General features: G+C 32.9%; 2 protein-coding genes across 2 annotated transcripts; one reads left to right on the top strand and one right to left on the bottom strand.

The window, feature by feature from the left end:
• The first annotated feature begins 4,816 nt into the window (after positions 1-4,816).
• Positions 4,817-8,524, top strand: LOC140178154 (serine/threonine-protein phosphatase 7 long form homolog). The gene is made up of 5 exons (XM_072213400.1): positions 4,817-5,041; positions 6,042-6,757; positions 6,848-6,933; positions 7,038-8,056; positions 8,217-8,524. Exons 3-4 carry the CDS (start codon positions 6,919-6,921, stop codon positions 7,662-7,664), a joined length of 642 nt encoding a protein of 213 aa, XP_072069501.1. The 5' UTR covers positions 4,817-5,041; positions 6,042-6,757; positions 6,848-6,918; the 3' UTR covers positions 7,665-8,056; positions 8,217-8,524.
• A 133-nt stretch (positions 8,525-8,657) lies between these two features.
• LOC112734402 (uncharacterized) lies at positions 8,658-10,045 on the bottom strand. Its single transcript, XM_025783701.1, has 3 exons — positions 9,950-10,045; positions 9,667-9,829; positions 8,658-9,487 (listed from the first exon to the last, which is right to left on the bottom strand). The coding sequence occupies exons 1-3, from the start codon at positions 10,043-10,045 to the stop codon at positions 8,658-8,660; spliced, it is 1,089 nt and encodes a 362-aa protein (XP_025639486.1).
• Between the last annotated feature and the right edge of the window lie 8,728 nt (positions 10,046-18,773).

Genomic DNA, 18,773 nt, shown 5'->3' with positions numbered 1-18,773 from the left:
TTTGTTCGCGTGCTATGACCGTGTTTAACTATAGGAAAATTCAATAACAGAGCTCCACTATTGTGTGTTGTTGTTTGATATACTATTTAACCACATCTACATTACGACTCTCAAGGCTGTTATTTATTTCTGTTATAGGTGAACATGTCTTCATCCAGGAACAAGGGCAAGCGACCTGCAGCAGACGTTCAACGAAACTAGCAACACCGGCCACTGCGTTTTTTGAAGCCAATAATAAGGCCCACATGCTTCAAACTGGTAAGCCACCTCCCCTGACACGTACATCACAAGACACCAAATGTTATTACTTCTTATATGATCAATGTGTTGGCCAACACTTGCTTGTTGTTTCGCAGGCCCTCCCGATCAGTCCAGACAAACTCCCGAGCCGGAATCCCTACATAACCCTGGTGATCCTTGACGGCAGGGGTATTGGCCATCGGTGCTTCTGGAAACAACAGCAAAATGGCAGCATCGCATTGACCCGTGGTTGGGCAGAGTTCTACCGGACGTACCAAATTAATCTAGAGTCCATTCTTCTTTTCAAGCACACGGGCAACTCTGAATTCAAAGTACGTATCTTTGACTTCGGTGGCCGCAAAAACACATACCAGCCCCGACCGTCCAAGGAACCACCGTACGAAGCGAAAGGTACTTACCGGCGTGCCCGCTGTATCAACAATCCGTCCCCACACAAGGCGAAAGCGATAGCTAAAACGCACAAGACCAGATGGCCATTCTTTGTCATGGACCTCACTGACCGCGTCTTGCACTCCCACCTGCTGGTAAGGCACCAATTCATTTTCTTGTATGTGTCTTCATCAATAAGTTTTTCCTCTGTTAATGATCTGTTGCTATGCTACAATCAGCTAAATGTCCCTCATCTGAGCCATTTCACTGGTCAGAGACACACACACTCTTCCTATCACACGAACACATTGAGATCGAGGAAACCTACACAAGATTTAGTGGCAAGCGAGACGGTAGCTTCGAGGTCATCTCCGAAGGCTGGGCAGACTTTGTTAGCCTGTGCAAATTTGAGCCCAGAGGTGTGGGGATCTTCGAGGTCATGTCAACTGAGCCAGTCACAGTACTGCAGGTCCGATGTTGCAACGATGCTGCAAGCTCCTGACTCTTGCTATCCTTATGTTATCCAGACTTGTATTTTGTGGGTTATCACTTTTTAAAGAATTCCTTGTGTACTAATTCCTGGGAAAATAATGTACTGCGTTTCTTGATATGGTTACTATTAACCACCTATCACAGGGGTGTTGTTTGCATACTGCGACCCGTTGTTGCGTCGCAGCTTGTTCACCCAAACTGAATTCCATTAGCAATGCTTACATTACACTTTCTAGTCCTGTTTTACTTCAGTTGGTTGCTCCATTATTAATTCTATGCATTTTATGTCTTTTATCTTTTGGTGTAATTACAGCGACTTAATAAGAACAAGTAAATATTTCTCATGCACCAACTCCCAAATTAAGGTTAATCTTGAAATCAGTTGAATTGAATATCACAACATTTGCATCTGCATCAAGAATTTCCAGGTACATGTCCAATTGTCCATGTAGAAGCAACATTTGCATCTGCATCAAGAATCTCCATGTGCATGTCTAATTGTTCATATAGAAGTCCTATTTAACCAGTTGTATAGGAGGGTTGGGATAACATTATTAACGTGCGGATTAGTATTTGGCCTTTTTTTTTTCGACGGGAGTCAAAGCCCACTACGACGATCCAACCCGAATTCAACAACTTCCCCATCCCCAAACAAGTTCCCCTCCTCCACGCGGGTCTTGTATCTTCGTCTCCACCTCCATTGCCGCTATCCATTACCGCTGTCTAACGAACTTCTTCTTTGAAACACCGTTTCGCGCGATCGCATTTTCATAGTTTCTTCGACACGACTGTGTCATGTCTCCTATATCCCCTCAGACCCATTTCCGCATCCTTCCAAGATCTACAACGCTCACTAGGTGCCGTCGCCGCCCTCTATCAGACCGTCAGACACCTCGGCCATTGAATCTCCCATCCTCAAACCCTCTCGTCGGCATCCTTTCTTTCGCTGGGCATATGGGGCTCTCCCTCAGTCGCCGTCATTGCGATGGAGACCCTTCCAAGCTTGTCCCCATTTGATTGCCGGACTAAGGATGATGACCATCAGAACAACCGTCTATGCTTTTTGGGATATGGGTTTTGTATTACATGCTTTTTTTGGGGAACTACGGTAGCCCACGTCCTAAAACCCATTATGAACAAAAAAACGTAACTCATTTCCAACCAAAAAATAAATAAACCAGGAATTATAACTCAAACCGACTCAAACCATACTGAACCGGTTTGCAAATTCACTAAACTTTAGGCCAAACATATAATTTCCATCAAATTCCGTACGGATGCCATCCTGTCTATCCAAACGGCATCTTTTCACCTAGTCCACCAAAGTCTTGATTATACTTTTCCCACCAAAGACAAAGCCTTAAAAAAAATTATGAAAGTATAGATCTTGATTCATTCCAACAAAAGTAGTTCTCTCTTTCTTCAATGAAATTTTCTATGGTGGAAAAATTTAAAACTGGTTCTTAAAGGACCTAGGCTGTATATCCAATTTAATATTTTTTATTGGTACCATACAAAATAGTGTAAATTTGTAAAATGTTACTTTAAAATTATGCTAATTACAAAAAGACCTTTTGGATTAAGTAAAAAACTAACGACTTAGACAATTTTTTTAACATTACATTTAAAAACTATCAAAATATTCTTTATGTAATAATTTAAAAATTACTATAATATTTTTATAGGAATAAATAACAAAAAATAATAGATAAATAAATTAATTATATATTTAAATTTCACCAAATTTTTTTTTCTTATGCTTTCTTTCTTCTTTTTCAACTAATTTTTATTGTGGCAATAAACAATTGAATCAATTTTGGTGGAACTTAATTACTAAAATAACTTAGTTATGTGGAAGATTTATAATTAAGTCAAACCAAATTAGTGTAAACTCAATAAAATAAAATAAAATGTTCGCATATGTCTTCACTTTATATTTTTTCCGCTTTTTGTAGCAGACAAATTTTTGTTAAAAAATACAAAAATTTATTAATATAGTACACAAATTTTTGAAGCATAGCATAAAAATTTTTTTAATAACAAACTTATTGATATAGTATAAAAATTTTAGTATATAGCATAAAAATTTTTGCTACGAATATATTTAATTAGTTGGATGAGTCAATATTATTGATATATATTTAACGGAATAAAATTTTTGCTGAGTTCACTTTAAGATACTAAATAACTTTTTTAATATTAATTTTGAAAAGACAAAAATGTCCTCATAATTCATATTTAGCATACTAATATACCTCGTAATAATAATTTTAAAAAGACTAAATTACCTTTACATGATTAAAGATTAATTGTATTATAAATAAAAATTTTATATATAAAAAAGACTAAAATATTTTTATACTTAACTTTTAAAAGACTAAACTAAATTTTTAAGATAAATCATAAACAACTAAATACCCTTTTATAATAAAATTTGTTTAATTATATTAAAAATTATAAATATCAACTTTTTAAATAGACTAAAACATCCCTATATGTTTAAGAGAATAAAGCAATATTTGAAGATTAATTAAAAAAAATCTAAAAGAATACCATCATAAAACTATATTATACTCTTTAGTTGTATTGTAAATTGAAAATTTGAATATGATTTTAAAAACAAAAAAATATTCTTGTAATTCATATTAAGTACTAAAGTCCTTTTAATCATTATTAGCATAAAAAGAACTAAATTACTTTTATAGAATTAATTAAAATTATTTAATTATATTAGAAATTAAAAATTTAATATAAAGTTGAAAAGATTAAATCCTTATATTTAACTTTTAAAAGATTAAAATAATTTTTTAGAATTAATCTTAGGAGACTAAAATACTCTTTTATAATAAAGTTATTTAATTATATTAAAAATTATAATTTAAAAAAACCAAAATGCCTCCTTAATGTAATTTTAGATTCATATTTTTTTATTGGATTATTAAATTATACCAACATTTTTTTTTTAAAAAAGAATAAAGATTGCTGAGGGTCAATGATTCATATAAGTAAAAATTATTAATCGTTTGAGCGTATAAAATTTTGCATGTAAAATTATAATATGTTGTCTACGTCACCAAACTTTTGGTTCTCATGAGTTATGATTAAAACTGGGTTTATATGTTAAAAAAAAATTAAAAACCTGTATTTAGTATTTACGTAAGAACCCCAACATTATCACCAATTCTATTATTTAGCTTGGTCCTTTAAGCACCTAAAGATACTTTCACCATGCTAGAAAGCTCCTTCTTCAATGGTTTGGATCTCATATATACAGCTAGAGATTATTAAAGACGCTTTTTAATTTGTATATTGGGACTGAAGTAGTGTTTTTCATCGTTATTGGGACTCTGTGTGTAATTCTCGGGTATGGACGATGACAAAAGAGAAATCTGAGGCTCAGATTTACAACACCACAAATCGGAGGGTCAGTTTTCCTCAAATCGGACCCTCAGATTTGAATGCAACTGGAACACACTTCTAAGACAATCGAACGGCCAAAAACAAATCAATGAAAGATCGAACGGTGAATGCAATGATGCCCGAAATCTGAGGCTCAGATTTCACTCTTCATCAATCCAACGGACAGGGTTATATCAACAATGATCAATGGTAAAAGAGGACTCTACAATTCTGAGCCTCAGTATTGTGAATTTGTGGTCAGTAACCACATGTGCCCCATGCACATGGGATGGGTGGGGCTTAATACCAATTGCACGAGAGTATCTCTTGCTTCTCTCTTCATTCATCCCTTTCAATTCCATTTGGTTCAGTTTCAGCAACCTTTCTTCATCCTTTACCTTTTATGGCTCCAAACTCATACATTTACAATAAATAAAAACCACAATGCCTAAGAAAAAAAATTAAAGAAATAGATCGTCCTGAACTTCATATTATTAACTATCTTAGCCAACCTCATTATGTAAGTATTTTTGTTAAATTTTTTTCAATATAAATAGAAAAATAATTATATTGTAGATTTGATGTAATTTATAGTAAATATATTGTAGTTAAACATATATTTTCTGTTGTAATGGTTAGTTTAGTCTTATATATATATATATATATATATATATATTGTTTGTTTAAGTTATAATAATAATAATAATAATAATAATAATAATAATAATAATAATAATAATAATTTGTAGGTAAAAAAATTAGTAGAATATTAGTTATTATATGATTAGATTTGTTTTATAGGTTTATTAATTGTATTTGTTAGAGTAAAATGGTAATTAGAATTTAGTTTAGTGGGTAGTTTTATTGATGATAGTTGTTGCTGGAATTTTTGATAATTTTTATTTAGTGTTAGTGGCATAATAATTTAATTAAGCACTATTAATAGAGTTTAATTTTTGTATAATTATATTAATTATTTTAGATTGTAGGAGAATATAAATTAGAATTCTTAAATTTATTTTATAGATTTAGTAATTGTATTTGTTAGTAGAATGGTAATTAAAATTTAGTGGAATGATTAAAATTATTGATACCACCTAATTAGATTTATTTTATAAATTTAGAAATGTTGATTAATAAATATAAATAATTATATTAATAGAGTATAGTTTGTGAATAATCTTATAAATTCATTTGAGTTGTATGAGAATGTAAATTAGTACTTTTAATTTAATGTATAAACTATACTTGTAATAAAATAGATAGAAATTTGAACTAATTATTGTCATAATTGAAATAATTAAGTTATTGGAGATAATTATTAATTAGTTTTTGTGTTAAAATATAAGTAATAATGGTCATTTTGTTGATAAGAAGCTTAGTGATAATGACAACTAAGTAGAGAAGTTAATTTATTTTTTGTTCGGGTGTATATTTAATGTTAGTTATAAGTCTTTGTATTTATGTATGATTAACTACCAAAAGATAACTTGAGTTAATTATTTGTCTATATTTTGTAGGGCACAAAAACTTTGAGGTGTGTTCACATGAATCCACCGGGATTATACAATCCGATTGTTGAGCCTCTTGTACGGGCCACTGGATTTTATCATGTATCCCAAGTTGGAGTGATCCAAGGTCAGTCAGCTTTGGTAACAGCTCTATTAGAGAGATGGCATCCAGATACTCATACCTTCCATCTCCCGACAGGTGAGTGCACCGTTACATTGGAGGATATGGCTCTAATCCTAGGTATTCCAATAAATGGTCTTCCTGTGACAAGAACAACCATGACTAGTCAGGAAGCCATGGAAGCTGAATGCTTACATTAATTTGGAGTTGCACTAAGAACCATTGATTGCAGAGGAAGTTACATCAAGATGACCTGGATTAGAAATGTGAAAGAATGATTAATTTTGGATGATCGAGTTGCCATGGAAAAGTATGTTAAATTCCATATATTGTTGTTGTTTGGGTCAATCTTGTTTGCTGATAAGTCTGGGTCAGCGGTTCACTGGAAATTTCTTCCATTTCTTCGTGACTTCTCACGGATACACAAAATTAGCTGGGGATCGACATCCCTAACACACTTGTACAGAGCATTATGTAGAGCATCTTGATTTGATTGTAAAGAGATTGATGGTCCACTGACATTGTTGCATATTTGGGCTTGGATTCGTATGCCGTTTCTTGCTCCGATTTCTAGAACCCCACGGTTCTTTCCACTGGCTAACCGGTAATATCAATTGTTAAATGAGATTGAATATTGTGTTACTTTCTATTGCAATATCTGGTTTGAAACTTAGTAATAAAAAAATGTTGACAGATGGCGTAACTGGGAGCATCATAATTGGCCATATAGATATCATACTGTTGCTTATTTTAAGGGATTGTTAGATGAAGTTCAGGAAGGTCAGGTGTGTTCTCATCCATTGATATAGAAACATCTAGATATACATGTTTCTTGATGCCTTTGTATTATGTAGTGCTTAATAATATTTTTTTATCCAATCCAGTTTGTTTGGGAAGCTTACAGTCTTGATCGGATAGAGGCAGATGTCATTCCAGAAGACATCCATAGTCAATCAGAAATTTGGAGTGCAACGGTACCATTGATATTATTTGAGACTCTTGAGTGGCATGCAATCGATAGGTGTAGGAGACAATTTGGGTTCGTACAGGGTGTCCCACATCAGGAGAGGTCTCTAGATGGCCAACATGGTGAGATTTTGACTGGACCCAAAAAATTGGATTGGTCTGTCACACACAGATTTTGGATAATGCAGTTGACCAACCGATATAGTCATGTCCTAATTCATGAGCTTGTGCCTTTGTATCATCCGTTAGAGCTTTACATGTATTGGTACCGAGGAAAATATGGGACTCATTTGCACTTGTTTGATTTGGTCTTACAAGAAGATCAAGAGGGTGTTGCTAACCTGAATCAGCCACACGAGCCCGAGCCGCAACCATCATTACAAAGGGAACAACCTCCACAGTCAACACCACTACAAGAGCAACCTCAGTCGTCTTCAAATCCGTATGTTCCTCAGACTTATTGCTCATCGCCTTTTACACCGTCATTCCAACCGTCTTCAAATCCATATGTTCCATATGTATCGCCCTTTGAAACTGGGGACTAGGCATCATTTAGCCAGCTGCTTGGCTTCATGGCTACAGAAGCGGGTCAATCATAGTCGTGTAATGTGAGGTCATTGGATACCCGAATTTGGTTTCGTTCACCTTCAGAAAATTCTGGAGGCAGATTGTCAGTTGACTCAAGTAGGAGTGAAGGCGGTCGAGGTATTGTTAATAGCAAAAACTCCCATCGCATCCAAATGGTCTCATCGAGGAGAGTATAAGGGGTAATGACGTTGATGATGTTGACTATTTGGCAGACTCCCTCGAGGGTGATGATGAGGATGATGATGATGAGGATGAGGAGGAAGAGGACAATGAGGACAATGAGGTTGATGATGGCCAACATGGTGAAGATGATGACTGTGGTGATGACCCTGGGCCTAGTACAAGTAAGGTAACCCTTAATAGATTAATATCTTTACAGTACACTTTGTTGTGTAGAATTTTGCCTGTAGGTTATATATATATATATATATATTATCTTGACAGTACACTTTATTGCATAGCATATTGCTATTAGGTTGATATACATGTTATCTTAAAATTTTCTTCAGGTAGGGCAGGTACAGGAATAGGTGGGACCACATCTCCATTTGTTGGAGTAAAAGGATACAACCTAAGAGCTGATCCTCCACTTCGGAGTGCAAACAGATTCACGCCGTCTGCATTTATGAATGTTGCGAAAAAGTGCAAGAAGTTTTGCAAATATGTCAAGGGGGGAATGAGAAGGTAGAATGTTAGACTATGTGGTGGGAAATATGTAGATTTTGTGTAAGAAATATCTGGACTTTGTGTAAAAAAGACATGTACTTTGTGTTGGACATATTTAGACTCTGTGTATGAAATATTTGGACTTTTATAAGTAGCATGACTAGAATGTGTTGAAAGACATAGTGTTTGTTAGTTTAATATAAAGTGACAAAGTGGCAACATAATGTATTTGAACAACATAAAATATATAAATTTTACAAATTTGAATGCCACCATAATAACAGTTAGGTATTCTGAGCAGCATCGCCTGCACTAGAACCACCAACTTGTCGGCATCTACTGCGACTGTGGCCCTCAGCCCCACATTGCTTACAGTGCCTTGGACGACGTGACATTCTTGTGTCCATCTCATTTAAGAACCGGGTCATCTTTGGCCGACCCTTTGTCACTCGCTTCAAAAAGGGATTTGGTATGAACCGAGGTCCATTATACATAGGCCATGTGGTGGGATTCCCAAGTGTTCTAAACTTAGCTCTATAAACCTTTCGGACCTGGTCCATCTTGTAAACATCATGAACATACATCTGCCAATCCAATCGTTGATTTGCACAGCAAGCAAAGACATGGCGACATGGTAAGCGGTCCACTTGGAATTCACCACAGTCACAATGACGCTGTTGTATATCAACTGCAAACTCGCAGCCACTAGGCATCTCACGCACCTCAAATATTTCATTCTGTCTATCAAAGCAATTAACCTGAATGTTTCCAGCTGCGCATTGATTTGCATGCAATTTGGAGGTCACGGTCTCTGAAAACACATAACCAGCATTAATTCGAGCCTCCGCTTCAGCCCTTTTCCTGGTGAATAACTCATTCAGTCTGTAAAATGTTGCCTTTACAAGTGTAGTGACTGGGAGATTACGTGCCCCCTTCAATACCGAATTAATGTACTCCACTAAATTTGTAGTCATGTGACCCCATCGGTATCCACCATCGAATGCCAAAGCATACTGTTCACGAGGAATTCTGTCCAGCCACCTTGTGTATGCTTCACCCCGCTCGCGTAAACATCCGTAACGCAACTGGAATTCGCGCACTGTCCTAGAGTATCCTGCGACACGGAAAAAACAAGACATCCATTACAATGACGGTTACTATAACATGAAAACTATGTATTTATTTTAGTTACCTATGTTGACGATAAGCTTTTGGAGATATGGTGCCTTAACTTTATATGCTTGATGCAAAACATGTGAAAAGCTCTCGGAGGCGACCAAGCTCCATTACTACGTTCCACCGCCAAACTTATAGAATCGTGTCGATCAGAGATAAGGCTCACACTATCCCGTGTCACCACATGTCGTCGCAAATTACTAAGAAAAAAATACCATGCATCAGAAGTCTCACCCTCGACAATAGCAAATGCAATGGGCACGATATTGTTGTTTCCATCCTATGAAACTGCCACCAATAGACAACCTTTATATTTTCCATATAAATGAGTCTCGTCTGCCTGTACAACTGGTTTGCAGTGCCTGAATGCTCTAATGCAAGGGTAATAACTCCAGAAAACCTGATGTAGCACCCGAATATTAGGAACCAAGTCATCCCCTTGATAACAAGGCATGGTCTCAAAGTGGACGGCTGCTGATGGCTCCTTAGCACACATGGCTTCAAACCATATAGGCAGAGCTTCATAGGAAGCCTCCCAACCTCCAAATATTTTTTATACTGACTTCTGCTTTGCCAACCATGCTTTGCGATAACTTATAGTGTAATTAAACTTTGATTGAACTTCCGCAATGACAGATTTTACCTTTATGGATGGGTCAGCCTCTACCAATGGCTTAATGGCTTCTGCAATTGTGATTGAATCCAGCTTGGAATGGTCTTGAGAAATACTTGATCTAGTGCAAGTGTGACTACCATTATATCTTCTAATTTTCCAACAATACTTCCTCTGGATCATGCTAACCCTAATCAGCCAATCACAACTTGTTCCATACTGTGTACATTTGGCATAGAATGCTTGGAGTTCTGATTCATACACCCGGTAATCTACGCCTCTTCGGATAGCATAATCTTTAACTGCCACAATCACAGATTTGCAAGAACTAAATTCCATCCCCACGACGAATTCACCATCTGCCACAACCAAAGGCTCTACAACAACAATATCATGACATAAGTTCATAAAAGTACATGTACAAGTATATATAAATACATACAATTTCATTAAACAAATTATAAATATATAAATTTATAATAAAATATTAATATAAAAATACATTAATATATCAATTCACGTAAAATATATAACTTTCATGTTAACAAAAGAATATAAATTATATTATTCGGTAACCGTATAATATAACATAAGAATGTATTATACGGTTATATAATAATATCAACATAGTATCTAAATTTAAATAAATATATACATAGATTTTAAATTTTGAATACTTGGACAAAATATATAATAGACATAGATAAATAAATATACAAATATGTATAATATAAATTATATAATCATATAATTCTTAAATATAATTTAACTTTAATATATATAATTTAATTTTATACACATCAGGATAATAATAATCATACTAATTGTCTTCAATAATAATAATAATAATATAATAGTGCAATTTATATTTTAATTCTACAAATACAGTTATACATCACTAATTGCATACAAAACCTAATAATAACCATACTATTTGACATCAAATTTAATTATTTATATCATAAAGTTACTGTATAATTATCTAAACTACATACTTGCATTAAAGTTTTCAGGATACTCTGGTGCATGCATAGCCTCCAGATCCAATGCACGCATAAAAGATGGCTCTTCGAATGGTTGCTGATTTGCTAGTGAATTTGTCACTTCCGCCACATCTATCTCCATGATGTCATCAACTTCATCATCGTCTTCGTTTGGCTGAACAACCTCATAGTTGCTTTCGAACTCTTCCTCGCTGTCACTATTGTAATCTCTCCATTCGATATTTCGATCAGCTTCAGATTGTTGGAACTCAATGTACAGCTCGATAAATGACACTTGTGATCGACTTTCGAAGTAGACTGAAAATATCTCTTGCATGCTCCCTTCATTTGTGACATACTTCGTCTGGAAATGAACAAATCCACCAAATACTAATACAGGATACCGATATAAAATACTCGATATCATCTTCGGTATATGCGGATCTATTCTTTCGCAAATAACACCTTTTAGTTCTTCAAATGGTATTGTAAAAGGAACAATAACATCACATGGATTCTCGTATACAAATCTTACTCCCTCAGGTGTTTATAATAATATCTGACCATGATAATATAATTTTAACATAACTCTATCCTCCATTTTTTTTCAAAACAATGTCTCTCCTCTCAACATTAGTTCAAAGCTGCAAAAATAAAAAAGAAACAAACTGAACACAGGCTTAGAACGAAGAAGGAGAAGATTAATTGAAGAAGACGAAGTGTGTGGGGGGAGTATATATATATTACAAATCTGACCCTCAGTTTTCAATTTTAATGAATTAAAGTTTTTTTTAAATTCAAAAAACTGACCTACAGATTTCAATTTTGCATTTCATAAATTTTTTTTAATTCAAAACTTACCTTCCGATTTGCTTTCTTCTATTAAAAAAAAACCTAAATCCACACAAATCGGAGGCACCGATATGTTCACTCCTTAATTTGAATTTTACATTACTAAAATCTGAGCCTAAGTTTTCTAACCCCCTACAAAACTGAGGCTCCGATTTATATTTTTCAATTTAAAAAAAATCAACTTCATATCTTTCAAAAACACACCAGGTTTTCATATCCAAGCATAACACATATTTCAAATTCATAACTAAATAAATGAGCCTATTAAAGATCCACTGAAAATCCCCTCTAGTCTCTATTTCCACATTCCTTAAATAATGTTGAAAGTTAAATCACTTTTAACTTGTGTCCGCATTTTTTACCAAAAAAGAAGCTTCGTATTGTACTTGTTACATATAAAAGAGAAAGTCTTGCAAATAGTTTGCCTTCTTGAGCATGCTCATTTTTAAACGTTAGAAACTATAATACTTTTCTGAAGTAATTGATTTTTTTTCCTGTCACCATTTTGCAAGTGGAAGCGGGACAATTGACTTTTTGAGGTGTGCAATCTTGGTTTTGAGGTAGTTATATGGTACTCAACTTAGCTTTTGAGGTTATGTACACTGATATTTTAATTTTCTCAGTTGATAAGTTATCTGATTTGCTTTTATTACTCAAGAAAAAGTTTCTTAATCCATCAACACACTTGAGTAAACATTAGATGATACACTAATAAAATTATGTCATCAAAATATATTCTGAGATGTCGTGGAGCTAATATTAATGTCGTGTACTTAGAAGATCCAGGACTGCCAGCCTTTTGCTTGTGATCCTTTTCCTCATTAATCTCATGTTACTTGCCTTTTTCCCCTAATTTAACTCTAAAGCACTAACAAGTATATCAAGACACCAAGCAAATAATCAAATATTAATCATATTCAATTCAAGAACAAAAGTCATATAATTTGTCTTTAATTAAATTTAGGAAGAAATTACAAAAGTAAGCACTACTTGACCTAAAAAATTCTAGAGAAGTTGAATCAAATTCCGTAATATCCATGCAATTCAATTCTCAATTTTGGATCTATCAAGAAAAAGTGTATTTACTACTTAGTCCAGAATGTTTTTTGTAAATCACTTTTCAAAAATATTATTCTGGTATTTCTTGTAAGTTTCTATTTTTCCTTTCAACGACCTATTTTATTGAGGTGTTTTAGAAATTGAGAAGTTGTGAGAAATCTCATTTTCTTTGCAAAGTATTTCAAAATCTAAAAATTTACACACTTACCACCATGATCAAATCTTATAGGTTGAGATTGTAAGATTCTTTTCGTTCTAAATTTTCTTAGCAAATTTAGCAAACTTTTCGAATACATTATCTTTAGAAGCCAAGAAAATAACCCATCTGTATCTTCAGTAATCATCGACAATCATAAAGATGTATCTTTTACCATTAGACTTACAGTCTTAGCGAAATCAAATTCATCAAGATGTAAAACCTCAAGAGGCCTTAATAATTTGGACAAACATTTATACTTTTCAAAGATTTTTTAGTCTATTTCCTTTTTTCACAAAATTCATAGGTTGAATTTTTTTCAAAAGAGACATCTAAAAGACCTTTCACAAGTTTTTCTTAGATAACTCAGAAATGAGTGTCATGTATGCTTGATCAAATTTTTGTATGCCACAACCACTTGTTATCTATTCTCTGAAATGTCAGAAAAGAAGAACCAATTGCTTTGGTGATCAATCACACTAAAGAACATCAAATACAACTCAATAACTTTGGTCACATTACTAACTTATCCTTAAAACACTAACAAACATGTCAAGACACCAAGTGGATAATCATGATTTAACTATATTTAAATTATGGGTAAGAAACTATGTAATGTATAACTAATTACAATTAGAAAAGAAAATCACAAATGTAAGTAATTCAACTAAAAGCGTATAAAGAAATTGAATAGAATCACCTAAAACCTATACAATTTAATACACAAAATTGAGTTCTATCAATTACTAATATTAGTGACTTTGCCTTGGGCTCATCAACAAACTTGACTAAGCCACTGCTTTTGAGCCTAAAGCTATTAAAGTACTTCTTCTCATTTGTCACATGTGTCTTGAGCATCATTGTTCATACACCATTTCTACTCTTTTGGTGTTTGCATCTTTAGGCAGATTTACAAAAATTTTGTTTAACTTAGATACATACACTTTCTTGGATCCTTTGAAATTAGCGACAAGAATCTCGAGGTATCTTAGAATATTTTTGAAATTCTGACATCTTTGCATTCTTCTTTTTAATCCAAAGCAGTACTTGATATCGCGTTCTTTCTTACAATAACACGACAAAAATGTTTAGTTTTTAGTTTCTTTTCAACTTTTGTCTTAATATGTGTAATCCAATTTTCATAAAATATGATCTTTTATTACCAAATATTATTTTCATATTGTTGGAACCATTAACCATCCTTTCTAAGTCAAATTTAAAAGCCTTACTATTTTTGACAAATTTAAAAATTTTCTTTTCATAAATCAAATTTTCTTTACGATGAACCTTTCGAGATTCCTCAAACTGAGTATTGAAGGATATGTTTATTTTCTAAAGGTTTTGTTCGCATTTCTCATATTTTTATCTAACTCCTTTAGAGAGGTTGTCTCCAAAACATCATATTTAAGAGTGGTTTTGAATTTTAAATATGCTTCAAACAATTTCTTAAAATTTACCAAAAATACTTTATACATGATTTTCAGGTCAAAATTGAGAAGTAGTTATCTCCGAGTCACACTCATAGTTAACCATAAAGCAAAAGTTGGCTACATCATCAATCTCGTCATTTTTTACCTTTCCTTTCTAGAGTCCACCGATTTGGGACAATTAGGTTTAAAATGATCTTTTTCCCATAAAAAACACTTATAGCACATGACAACTTCAGATTTCTGCTTTGTTTTTCTATTTCTTCTGAAGTTGCTTTTTCTTTGCTTGTACCAAGATTTTGTAGCTTTTCTGATACATCAGAATATTTCATCCTTCTCTTCCTAGTCATCATTGATGTTATAATCTTTAGTTTTTGACTTCTCATTAACTGCCAACACATTTTTCCTTTTTGAGATTGAAAGGATAAAGACTTATCTCACCTAGAACTAACTTATCAAACTAACACTCATGAGTCTTTAATGAACCCAAGTGTTCATCCAAACTAGAGTTTTCAAGTCTTTGCATGCTTTTTGGATATGGTCATAGACAATCATTTTCTTAGATAGGCTACTAAGAATTTTCTAAAACAAATGATCATTTGTAAGGGTGTGTTCTAGATTTTTTAGTGAGCTAACAATGCTCATGAATCTAGTTGACATCTTATCAATGTTTTTGCCTTTCTTTATCTTGAACGATTTATTTTTTTCACAAAGATGTTAATCTTGGTTGCTTAGTAATTTTATTCATAAGTTTTATCCTATCCCAAATATCTTTAACAATATACAAAAAAAAATTGATTTTTTCATAATCAAATTTTCCAAAAGTATGTATCAAAAAATATTTTGCTTGGAGTTTAATTGGATTTTTTCTTTGGGGTTGTCAGTCCTAAAGTTGTAAAATGTGCATGAGAAAGGGAGTTGAATGGTGTTTGATTTATTTTCGATATGAAAATAATTAAATTTAAAGATCTTCTCAAGTTTTTGACTTTTTTGCAGTGAAAACGTATGTTGTTTAGATTGCAAGTTTATTTTAATTGTTTAAAATAGATTCTGAAAGAATAGATTTTAGAAATTTATCTTTTGGGGTCTTTAGTAGACTTTAGATGCCCTTTAGAAACTATTTATGAGTTATCTAAAGTTATTTAAAGAAAAAATTGTGTATGAACTAAAGATAAATAAATGAACAATAAATGAACTATAAATTTGAGAGGTAAGAGTTTAGAGAGATACATGCATTATATTATATACTATTTCCGCATAAGATACCTACATTCAGTTCTCAAACAATTTAAGTGTTTTACTAATAAAATGAGTGTACAAAAGATATTGTACTTTGTCTAAGTCTTCTTAGGATTACTAGCTTGACTCAGATTGCATTCAAGAATAACTTAAGAACTTCTAATATTTTTACTAATCTTCTTAGGAAGGAAATTCTTTTGAAATAAAATAAAAAATATTAATTCTAAAAACAATTATTTTAAAATTTATTTTCAGAGATTCATTTTTTTTATTGCAGCAAGTTCATCGTACTTCTTGGCGAACCTCAACATATTGGCTAAGGTTCGCCTACCCTTCGGCGAATCATAAAAAACGTAAGGATCCCGCTAGGGAGACAATGGACTATTTGTACAATGTGTACAATGGGCTATTGAGTTACAAAATGAACATCCCCCATACTATCTAGAATAACCATCTGAGTACTAGGGATAATAAACATCTTCCTAAAAGCTTAAACTGATTTTGGAATTCACCAAGGATCAAACTCTTGAGTTTTCGGATCTAGCGCTCTAATACCATGTCATGATACCACTCATCCCAAAAGCTTCAGCTGATGGAAAAAGGTAACACTAATGGTTATATCTCTAATATTCCCTAAATCTCCATTGGCTCCTCATACTTTCCCAAAACGTAAAGTTCGTATTAGCTCTCGGCGAACTTCAAATGACAGATCCTATAGGCATTGGTATTATGTCACTTTTCTTAAGCTTCACAGCCTCTTCTTTCTTAGTGTTGGAGAGCACTATCTCTACTATAATTTTATTTCATTTTTTCTGTAGGTTTTGAGAGTATGTTTTCTTAAAAAATCTAATGCGAAAGTACAAAAATGTAATGCGATCTCTAAATACTACTTATTTCTCTGTGTTCCTATGTACTCCTCAGACGGAGACGATGATAATGCAGTTGTCGTTGCCGCTGACGGTGTTGAAGAAGCCATGCTTGTTGTTTGCACTTTCCAGTATTCAACTCCCCATACTTCCCTTCTTATCCAAACCAAACTAGGTTTTCTTCAGAATTAAGAATTTCAATCATAGCATATGTTCTTTCCAAATCACAGAAGTCTTAAAGTTCGCCGTACGTTTTTTTGTGAAGTTCACTGAGGGGGTGCTGCGAACTTTGGCCAATATGTTGAGGTTCGTTGAGGGGTGCGGCAAACTTGCTCCCAACGAAAAAAAATTGATTTTGGAGATTAAAGATGGTTTAATTTTTTTATAGAATTAAAGATTTGTGTATTTTATTTTTAAAAAAATGCCTTCTTAAGCAAGATTCATATTTGATACCTACTAATTTAAGAACATTAGATATTATTTTCTCAATTCTTTTTAGGATTATAAACTAACTCGATTGAGTACCCTACCAACTAAAAACTTTAGATATTCAACTGATCTTCTCAAGCAAGACTTGAATTGGATACCTCACCAATCTTCAATTTGAACATAGTTTTCACTTTTAATTATTGAAATCATAAAATGTTTGCAAGAAAGGGGTTGAATCGTGCATGGGCAGTTTTTCTAAAATAGGTGAACTAGAAATACTTATAATGTCTTTGAACTTATATGTAGCAAAATATGTTAGCATATAGTTCAGAAGATCGTTCACATGCATATTAAAATAACTTCTATAGTTATTGTTTATAAGATAGTCATATCTAAAATTTATGAGTTGTTTTAAAGAACATATTAAGATCTTTTTAAATTTATTTGGAGATACCCAAATTTATTTAAAAAATTTCTGAGGTCTTAATAGACTTCAAATCAATTAAATAGAGCTTTCTCAAAATATCTACAGAACTTGAAATGTACTAAAGAAAAATTTCTAAACTAATATACATGTTATGCTCAAAGAGAAAGAAGTAAAAGTTTAGAAAGGAGACAGTCATATCTAAGATTTATGAGTTATTTTAAAGAATATATTAAGATCCTTTTAAATTTATTTTGGGGATACCCAAATTTATTTAAAAATCTTCTGCGATCATAATAGACTTCAAATCAGTTAGATAGAACTTTCGAAATATCTACAGAACTTAAAACTTCTAAACTAACATAAATGTTATGCTCAAAGAGAAAGAAGTAAAAGTTTAATTAGAAGATGTACATCTCAATATATACTACTCTAGCTCAAAACTCCTACATCCAATACTCAAGAAATCTTGAGAGCTCATTAATTGAATAGGTGCACAATTAGATATTCTTTGCATCAAGCCTTTTCTGTTAAACTTTGACTCGGATCCCGAAAAAATCTGCTAGTGGAGGTAGTAGTCTTATTAGTCCGTACATCTTTTTTAGTATATCCAGAAAGTAGATAGGAGCATAAACTGAAACATTCTAGAGCTACAAAGATAGTTATTAAATCGTTAGCGCCGCATAAAAATATTCCTCCTAAAGTAGCTGTTAATAAACTCTGTTATAGCCATTTATGTACATTCGATGTACTCTATGGATAGAGGAATACATAGAGTTGAATATAGTAAAATAAGAAATTGAAAGATTTCATTAAAATTGTTCATTTGGAAATTTTTGGAAAAGCTAATCATTGGTTTGGGAAGAGATCATAGATGTTTTCAAATGAATGGAAAGAGAATCTACTTTCATTAAGTGATTTATTAGATAATAAAAAACATAAAATCTTAAAGACTATTCGAAATTCAGAAGAACTGCGGGAAGGAGCTCTTGAACAGCTAGAAAAAGTCCGGGCCTGTTTAAGGAAAGTTGAAATGGAAGCAGATCAATTTCGAGTGAATGGTTATTCTAAAATAGAATGAGAAAAATTGAATTTAATTAAGTCAATTTATACGACTTTGGAACAATTAGAAAATT

The sequence above is a fragment of the Arachis hypogaea genome, chromosome 13 (assembly GCF_003086295.3).
Source record: "Arachis hypogaea cultivar Tifrunner chromosome 13, arahy.Tifrunner.gnm2.J5K5, whole genome shotgun sequence".
NCBI lineage: Eukaryota > Viridiplantae > Streptophyta > Magnoliopsida > Fabales > Fabaceae > Arachis > Arachis hypogaea.
This window is presented reverse-complemented; position numbering and strand designations above follow the sequence as displayed.